At 54.3% G+C, this 9,217-nt stretch overlaps 2 protein-coding genes across 5 annotated transcripts in view; both read left to right on the top strand.

Annotated features, from left to right (window-relative positions):
• Window positions 1–4,468, top strand: part of INTS5 (integrator complex subunit 5) — a 4,972-nt gene extending 504 nt beyond the window's left edge. Inside the window, exon 2 of the mRNA XM_007462145.1 lies at window positions 1,320–4,468. Coding sequence (XP_007462207.1) covers window positions 1,320–4,299 — 2,980 coding nt within the window. The 3' untranslated portion in view covers window positions 4,300–4,468. The remainder of the gene's footprint in view (window positions 1–1,319) is intronic.
• A 262-nt stretch (window positions 4,469–4,730) lies between these two features.
• The window catches only part of GANAB (glucosidase II alpha subunit), a 16,838-nt gene continuing 12,351 nt past the window's right edge, over window positions 4,731–9,217 (top strand). For 2 of the 4 annotated variants that reach the window (XM_007462148.1, XM_007462149.1), the window contains exon 1: window positions 4,734–4,771. In XM_007462148.1, coding sequence (XP_007462210.1) covers window positions 4,734–4,771 — 38 coding nt within the window. Of the gene's footprint in view, window positions 4,772–7,976; window positions 8,082–8,230; window positions 8,340–8,589; window positions 8,718–9,217 lie in introns of all 4 variants that reach the window. The other 2 variants (XM_007462146.1, XM_007462147.1) reach the window with 2 other exon arrangements.

Consider the following 9,217-nt stretch of genomic DNA (forward strand, 5'->3'; position numbering starts at 1 on the left):
ACTGCGGGGTCCCGCGCCGATAACCAGCCTTCTCGGCAGAAACCCGGATCCCACCTCGAGAGCTCGCGTCAGGGTTCTCAGAGATTCCCGGTCGGGTCTTCCCAGAACTCAGGGACTGCCTCACCAAAACTCTGGGCTCCAGTGCTCGCACTCCCAAGATCTCGGTACTGCCTCCCCCTAAACCCCAATGCCCAGTTACCCCGGATCCTGGCCTTGCTCTTCCAAGAATTGGGAATATCAGAACTCTTGGGAACCCAGGTGCCCTGTCCCTTAGACCCGAGGGAACCCAGGGTCCCCTGACTTAATGGAGACTCCCTGAGCACCCAGGCCCAGAAACCCACAGAATGCTTTCTTCTAGCCTTTCCCTTGCTCTCCAACGGAGACACTCCCCTCACCGTAGACTGGGGTTTTTTTGGAGGAACCAGAGGTGAATGGCACAGTCAGAGCCTTATCAACGTCTAGAGGATGCTGTCAGAAAATGCAATAAGAGGAAATAACACTGGCTTCTGAACCTCTAAGACTGAACCCATATGTTTCAGGAGGGGAAGGGTTGAAGGGCATTAGCTTGTCTCTGCCCTGGGGCCCCTTGATTCCTGGGGCATACTGAGGGTTCTGGGACGGTGGTGGCTGTTGATGTGGTGGAGTCCAAGTGGTTGGTGGTTAGGATGCTTGCAGAATATGGGAAGAAGCAGGTTTGGGGAGGCAGAGCTCTTACTAAGGGGCAAATTTGGGCTTAGAATTTTCTTTCCATTAAGAGCAAAATCTAGCGTTCTTGTTTGTATGTAGGGGGAGTGCAGTAAAGCTAGAAAGGTGTGTTTAAAGCAGATGTTACAGGAACACAAAATATACTTACTCAATTCAACAAATATTTATTGAGTATTTCCCATATTCCAGGCACCCCAGTAGAAGAGGATCCAGTGTTGAAAAGCAGAGAACTGTTAACTACCCTCTTGGAGTTTATAGTCTGATTACTTACCTTGGTTTCCTTCCCTGTAAAATGGGATCATAATGGTACCTACCTTATTGGGCTGTTGTCTGTATTGAAATAATACATGTAAAGTACTTAAAAGAGAACTTGATGTATTACAAGAGTTATCTAATATTGATACTATTGTTATTTATTAAAAGAAAAATAGCTAGCATTTACTGAGTAACTAGTGTGACCTAGATATGGTGCTTACGTGCTTTATGAATATTATCTTTTGAGGGAGGTACAGTTATCCCTGTTCTACATAGAAAGAAACTGAAGCTCACAGAGGGAATGTAACTTGCTCAACAACTCCCAACACTCTAACTCTGCTTCTTTTGCTTCTTTACAGTGCTCAGGAGCTGTCGCAGGAAATCAAGGCCTTTCTGACTGGTGTAGACCCTGTTCTGGGCCACCAGCTCTCTGCTCGGGAACATGCTCGCTGTGGCCTTCTCTTGCTCCGCTCTTTGCCACCTGCGCGGGCTGCTGTGCTTGACCACCTGCGAGGTGTCTTTGATGAGAGTGTCCGGGCCCACCTGGCTGCCCTGGATGAAAGCCCTGTGGCTGGTCCAGCTCACCTCCGTCCACCGCCACCCTCCCATGTCCCTGCTGGGGGACCTGGTCTAGAGGATGTGGTGCAGGAAGTGCAGCAGGTGCTGTCTGAGTTTATCCGGGCCAACCCGAAGGCCTGGGCACCTGTGATTAGTGCATGGTCCATTGACCTCATGGGGCAACTGAGCAGCACTTACTCAGGCCAGCACCAGCGTGTGCCCCATGCCACTGGCTCTCTCAACGAATTGCTGCAGCTGTGGATGGGCTGTCGGGCCACACGCACATTAATGGACATCTATGTTCAGTGCCTCTCGGCTCTCATTGGCAGTTGCCCAGATGCATGCGTGGATGCCTTGCTGGATACCTCTGTCCAGCACTCCCCACACTTCGACTGGGTTGTGGCGCATATTGGCTCCTCTTTTCCCGGCACCATCATCTCCCGAGTCCTCTCCTGTGGCCTTAAGGACTTCTGTGTTCACAGTGGGGCTGGAGGTGGAGCTGGTGGCAGTGGTGGAGGCTCTTCTCAGACCCCCTCTACAGACCCCTTCCCTGGATCTCCTGCCATCCCTGGGGAGAAACGGGTGCCCAAGATTGCCTCAGTGGTAGGCATCCTAGGGCACCTGGCCTCCCGCCATGGAGACAGCATCCGACGGGAGCTCCTGCGAATGTTTCATGACAGTCTGGCAGGGGGCGCTGGCGGCCGGAGTGGGGATCCCTCCCTTCAGGCCACAGTTCCCTTCCTCCTGCAGCTGGCGGTCATGTCACCAGCTTTGCTGGGCACAGTCTCTGGAGAGCTGGTGGACTGCCTTAAGCCCCCAGCTGTGCTGAGTCAGCTGCAGCAACACCTGCAGGGATTCCCCCGAGAGGAGCTGGACAACATGCTGAACCTGGCCGTGCACCTGGTGAGCCAGGCCTCTGGGGCAGGTGCCTACCGCCTGTTGCAGTTCCTGGTGGACACAGCCATGCCTGCCTCAGTCATTACCACCCAGGGCCTGGCTGTGCCAGACACCGTGCGTGAGGCCTGTGACCGGCTGATCCAGCTACTGCTGCTGCACCTGCAAAAGCTGGTTCATCACCGGGGAGGGTCTCCTGGGGAAGGGGTGCTGGGTCCACCCCCGCCTCCCCGCCCTGTGCCCTTTCTAGATGCACTAAGAAACCACGTTGGAGAGCTGTGTGGAGAGACGTTACGTTTGGAACGGAAACGCTTCCTCTGGCAACACCAGCTCCTTGGCCTGCTCTCTGTTTATACCCGGCCTAGCTGCGGACCTGAGGCCTTGGGCCATCTCCTGAGCCGGGCCCGAAGCCCTGAAGAGTTGAGTCTGGCCACTCAGTTATATGCAGGGCTGGTGGTCAGTCTCTCTGGCCTCCTGCCCCTGGCCTTCCGAAGCTGCCTGGCTAGGGTACATGCAGGGACTTTGCAACCTCCCTTCACGGCTCGGTTCCTGCGTAACTTGGCACTGCTAGTGGGGTGGGAACAGCAGGGTGGTGAGGGCCCTGCAGCCCTAGGGGCCCGGTTTGGGGAGTCTGCCTCAGCTCATCTGTCTGACCTGGCTCCTCTCCTGCTCCATCCTGAGGAGGAAGTAGCCGAAGCCTCTGCCTCCCTCCTGGCCATTTGTCCCTTTCCTCCGGAAGCCCTGTGCCCTTCCCAACTCCTGGGACTGGTGAGAGCTGGAGTGCATCGCTTCTTTGCCTCTCTCAGCCTACACGGTCCCCCAGGGGTGGCTTCCGCCTCCCAGCTTCTTACCCGCCTCTCCCAGACCTCCCCGGCTGGGCTCAAGGCTGTCCTGCAGCTGCTAGTTGAGGGAGCCTTACATCGGGGCAACACAGAACTGTTTGGTGGGGAAGTGGATGGGGATAATGAGACTCTCTCAGTTGTTTCAGCTCCTTTGGCTTCGGCCTCCCTGTTGGACACAAACCGGCGGCACACTGCAGCTGTGCCGGGCCCTGGAGGGATTTGGTCTGTTTTCCACGCTGGAGTCATCGGCCGTGGCCTAAAGCCACCCAAGTTTGCCCAATCACGCAATCAGCAAGAAGTGATGTATAACACCCAGAGCCTCCTCAGCCTCCTGGTGCACTGCTGTAGTGCCCCTGGGGCGACTGAATGTGTGGGCTGCTGGGGGGCTCCCACCCTGAGCCCGGAGGCAGCCAAAGCAGTGGCAGTGACCTTGGTGGAAAGTGTGTGTCCCGATGCAGCCGGTGCTGAGCTAGCCTGGCCTCCTGAGGAGCATGCCCGGGCCACCGTGGAGCGGGATCTCCGCATTGGTCGGCGCTTCCGGGAACAGCCTCTGCTCTTTGAGCTGTTAAAGTTGGTAGCAGCTGCTCCCCCAGCCCTGTGCTACTGTTCCGTGCTGCTGCGGGGACTGCTGGCCGCCCTCTTGGGCCACTGGGAAGCCTCTCGCCACCCTGATACAGCCCACTCCCCCTGGCACCTGGAGGCATCCTGCACCCTGGTGGCAGTCATGGCTGAGGGAAGCCTCCTGCCACCAGCGCTGGGGAATATGCACGAGGTATTTAGCCAACTGGCACCTTTTGAAGTGCGTCTGCTGCTGCTCAGTGTCTGGGGCTTTCTCCGGGAGCACGGGCCCTTGCCCCAGAAGTTCATCTTCCAGTCAGAGCGTGGCCGCTTCATCCGGGACTTCTCCAGGGAGGGTGGGGGTGAAGGTGGAGCCCATCTGGCTGTGCTGCACAGTGTCCTCCACCGCAACGTTGACCGCCTGGGCCTTTTTTCTGGCCGTTTCCAGGCACCTTCACCGTCCAATCTCCTTTGGCAGGGGACATAGCCTTTCCATGCTCCAGAAGCCGAGGGAAGTTGAGCCAGGAGAGACAGAGGGCTAAGGTGCTGCAGAAAGGTGGAGGTTTCTCTTCTAAGACCTTGGCCTAAAAGAGCGCTGTCACTTTCTTCCTCCCCCCACCTTTTTTTCTAAATAAAATCTGCCGAGTTGAGAAAAACAAGAGTCCGGTGCCTCTGTCTGACGTGGAGAGCCGGCAAATTCGGACAGCTCCCGGCTCTGAACAATCCCGCCCCCTCTCTCAAGCCCCGCCCTGGACCCGCCCCCACGAGTATTTAGAGTACGCTCTCGGCCAATGGAACAGACGCCAGGCTTCAGTGTGGCCCGGCCAATCAGGAAGCCGGAAGGGGCGGGAGCTAAGATACGTGGCTCAACGCGCGCTGGGGGAGGGGAAGCTCCGGGTCAAGGAGCAAACCCAACACAAGATGGCGGCGGTAGCGGCAGTGGCGGCGCGTAGGAGGCGGTGAGGAGCCCGGATCCCGGGGGCGCGCCCGGGACGCCCCCAGACCCCCAAATCCCGTATCTCTCCTTCCTGTATGTTCTCCTGAGACTCCGCCACCCCCAGCCTCGTGAGGACTCTTTGTCTCTCTAGAGGCGGCCTCAGGTGCCCCCAGCCTCCTCGCCGCGTCGGGGGGCCCTTGTTTCTGGGGCTCTCCGCTCCGGCCCGGTGGGTCTAGAAGGCCGCAGCCTTGCGTTCTTTTTGGCCTTGGCCGCTCTCAGCCTCCGCCCTCCCCTGGCGGCTTGCGGCGGTTAACGCTGTCGCCTCTTTCCTGCAATGCGCGGGGCCATCGGGGCAGAGGAAGAGATGGGTCCCGGCCTCCGGGAATGCAGCCTGCTGCCCTGCGGCCCCTCAGCCGCGCTGGAAGCACAGCGGCCGGCAGTCTTGCTTCCACTGCCCTTCTCGCCCTCCCCTCGAGAGCCCCGGACCCTGCCCTGCCCTTGTCTTCACGTGGACACCAGCCCTGGCTTGTTTGGTGTCCACGGTCGTTGGGCACGGCTGGGGCAGGATCCCGTAAGTTCACAGTCGACCTGGATGACGTTGCTCAAACACAACAGTGGTTTATTCTGCATTTATATTACTGAAAAGACGGTTCGAAACAATCATCAGCGCCACAGAGTCTTTACCAGGACCTAACGGATGTGTCGGGGTGGGAGAGGCACGTACTGTCGGCAGCGTTGAAAAAAGCGTGTATCGTAAATTCGACTCCAGAAGCCTGTGACCTGAAACAGTAAATGGGTGCACCTTTCCTTGCGACTCATTCCTGACCTTGGCTTGTGACCACCTCTTGCCCAGGGGCGTTCAAGGCATTCCTGAGTTCTTAGGGCCTTCCAACAGGTTACATCTGAAAAATCTTTCAGAAATCCTATCCCCATTGGCGTCTCTCCAAACCCATTTTATAGACTGTGCATTAGGACTCCAGAGAGTATTTAATTCACTCTCCTTCTGATTACTGCTGCTTTGGGCTGGTGGACACGGGGTCAGTTGCTCAGGGTGTCCGCTGCAGTCACTCCTCAGGACCTGGGCCACATGCCTTGCTTTTGAGTTTTCTGGTAGCATTTCTTCTGCTTGTTTTGCTGCTATTTGTTCCTGCTTGACCTATTAAACCACAAAGCCTGGTGTTTTCCTCATCTTTCTGTGTGGCCTGGCTTGCCTTGCACATTCTTCTGGAATTGGAGGGCTTACTGTGTTCTGTGATCTCCTTTCTAGTGATTTTCTTTACCTTTAGCTTTCAAGCAGATACTGAGGATATGCTGGATACAATGTGTTTGTAGGCCTTACTCTTTGGTTACCCTATTAGCAGGTAGCAAAGTTTTAATGCTGAGGAGAAGTGTGTGTTTTTGTTTGTTCTCCCTTATTTGGAACACTTTCTCAGAGTGTGCTCCTAATCAGCCACTGGGAGAGCATGTTTAAACTGCAGATGCCCTGGGACCCGGGAATCTTCATTTAGTAAGCACTGCACGTAACTCTTAACAGATGCTAAAGTGTGAGAATCCCTATATAGGATTTACTCAGAATGGATGAATATATCCTTAACAAACTAACTTGTTCAGATAAGCCTGTTAGTCCCTTGTCTGTCATTTTTTTTTTTACATCTTTATTACAGTATAATTGCTTTACAATGGTGTGTTAGTTTTTGCTTTATAACAAAGTGAATCAGTTATACATATGTTCCCATATCTCTTCCCTCTTGCATCTCCCCAAAATATGGAACGCTTCACGAATTTGCGTGTCATCCTTGCGCAGGGGCCATGCTAATCTCTGTATCGTTCCAGTTTTAGTATATGTGCTGCCGAAGCGCGCACCCTTGTCTCTCATTTGATAGCATGTTGGGGAAGTGACAAGTTTGTGGTAACCTTGGTGATGGTCCTCCATGAGGCAGGCCCTGCTGGTGGTTAGTGCAATGTGCTGTGCATAATGAAGTGACCGGGCCCTGGAGTTAGGCAGAGCTGAGTTCACCAGTGTCACCTCATACTGGCTGTTAAATCTTGGATGAATTATTGAACTTTTTTTTTTTTTTTTTGCGGTACGCGGGCCTCTCACTGTTGTGGCCTCTCCTGTTGCGGAGCACAGGCTCCGGACGCGCAGGCTCAGCGGCCATGGCCCACGGGCCCAGCCGCTCTGCGGCATGTGGGATCTTCCCGGACCGGGGCACGAACCTGTGTCCCCTGCATCGGCAGGCGGACTCTCAACCACTGCGCCACCAGGGAAGCCCCAAATTATTGAACCTTTCATGCCTCAGTGCTCTCATCTCGGAAAAATCCCAATCCTACATTCACCAAGAAAACAGTGAAAGAAAGGGAAAAGAGTTATTAGTGTGTATAAAGAATTGGTTCTGAACACTGGTTGCCTATTAGAATTGTTTAGGGGAGTTTAAAATCTGATGCCCAGGTCCCACTTCCGGCCAATTAGATTGAAATCTCAGGGTGAGACCTGGGCATAGACACTACTGAAAACTGCAGGGAGAGTTAAAAACTAGTAGGCCTATAGTATAGGCTAGTATAGCGGGAGAGGCCACAGCAGTGAGAGGCCCGCGTACCGCAAAACAAAAAAACAAAAAAAAACTAGTATAAGGCATTTAGCCAGGCCCCCGGGTGCCTATTAGGATTCAACACAGGTTAGCTGTTGTTATTCTTTTCAAGCTTACGTGGTGACAGTGGTGACTTATGTCAAAGATATAGCAGTGGAGATCAGAGGAACAGGATGCCTAGAGTGTTAGGGATGTTAGGACCCTAGGAACCTGTGACCAGCAGGCTAGCTGAGGGTACATCTTGAACTTTTTCACTGTAGGTCCCCCCAGTGTCTTTCCAGTGAAAAGGCATGGCTTACTTTGTTTCTGTGTTCCACACATAAGGTACCACCACTTCCCCTGGGACTGGCTGTTACTGTTCCTTTCCTCTGAGAGGCTGATGTAACCTGAGTCAATACCAGGCCTCTGAAGGCCAAGGATCCTTTGTCCACTTCCTCTGCCTTTTGAAGGAAAGGTGTGCGTGAGCCAGCTCCTCAGGCCTGACACTTAACCCCTGTCCACTCTGCCTTGTTTTCTGTTTAATGGGACTCTGTCTTTCTCCCCTTTTAGGGTTGTGGTGGGAAGAAGCCTTTACCTCAGAAGGTGGGGCCCTTTCTGACCCTGTGCTGATCGTGCCCTCTTTGTTCTTTTCCCCCCTAGGTCTTGGACTGGTTTGGTACTGGCTTGTTTAGGCGTCTGCCTGGGAATTACCCTGGCTGTGGATAGAAGCAACTTTAAGACCTGCGAAGAGAGTTCCTTCTGCAAGTATGATATTTCTGGGAGACTAGGACGGAAAGTAGGGTAATGTGGGAGGTGTCTGTGGCAGATGAGGTAGCCTGGGGCACTGCAGCTGATAGAAGGACTTAGGGGCCTTGGGGAACCCTCCCCCGTTCTCAGTCATTTCACATTGGCAGGAGGCAGCGAAGCATACGGCCAGGCCATTCTCCATACCGAGCCTTGCTGGACTCTCTGCAGCTTGGTCCTGATGCCCTCACGGTCCATCTGATCAACGAAGTCACTAAGGTCAGGGGAGAAAAGGAAGAGTCTGGTGGGGGTGGAGAAATGGCTAAGGGGTAATTCGGGAAGGGGAATCCTATAGCCAACATCCTGTGCCATCTAACCTTGGGACTTGTGCTTTGTGAGGAATTCAGATTTCAGATCCCTTAGGCAAAGGGCTAGAAGGAGGAGACCCCCTCGGGAGAGAAATGGGTTCAGAGGGCATTTCCTGGTATAGCCCTTTCCTTTCTCCAGACCCAGACCTCTGCCTCCACAGGTGTTGCTTGTGCTGGAGCTCCAGGGGCTTCGAAGGAACATGACTCGGATCAGAATTGATGAACTAGAGCCCCGGCGGCCCCGATACCGTGTGCCAGATGTGTTGGTGGCTGATCCCCCCACAGCTGGGTAAATTTTTCCTGAGAAACATATCCATCTCCATGGCCCTTTTCTCCTTCCTAATGAACCTTTATTTGGCAGCTGACTTTCTCTTCCACATTGGGATAATAGCTGAATAGCACCCGGCCACTCTCCTCAGCCTTCCCTCATCTGTTCCTCTGTTTCACTTGTTTTCTCAACTGATTGATTGATTGATTGGCCGAGCTGCTTGGCTTGGGGGATCTTAGTTCCCCAACGAGGGACTGAACCTGCGCTCTCGGCAGTGAAAGCACAGGGTCTTAATCACTGGACTGCCAGGGAATTCCCTCACTTGTTTTCTCTTTCACCCTTTATCTTCATTCAGTCAGCAAAGAAATACTGCTTTCTCTTCTGTGCCAGGCCCGGCCTAGGTGCTGGAGATACAAGAGGGAGTCAGCAAGGCCATGGAGCTCGCCTTCCAGGAATACAGTGTCTCTGTGGTTGGTTCCTCCCTTCCCTTCCCTTCCTGTCCCGTCCCCCCCCCCCCCCCC

Source organism: Lipotes vexillifer, unplaced genomic scaffold (genome assembly GCF_000442215.2).
Source record: "Lipotes vexillifer unplaced genomic scaffold, Lipotes_vexillifer_v1.1 scaffold1129, whole genome shotgun sequence".
Taxonomy (NCBI): Eukaryota; Metazoa; Chordata; class Mammalia; order Artiodactyla; family Lipotidae; genus Lipotes; species Lipotes vexillifer.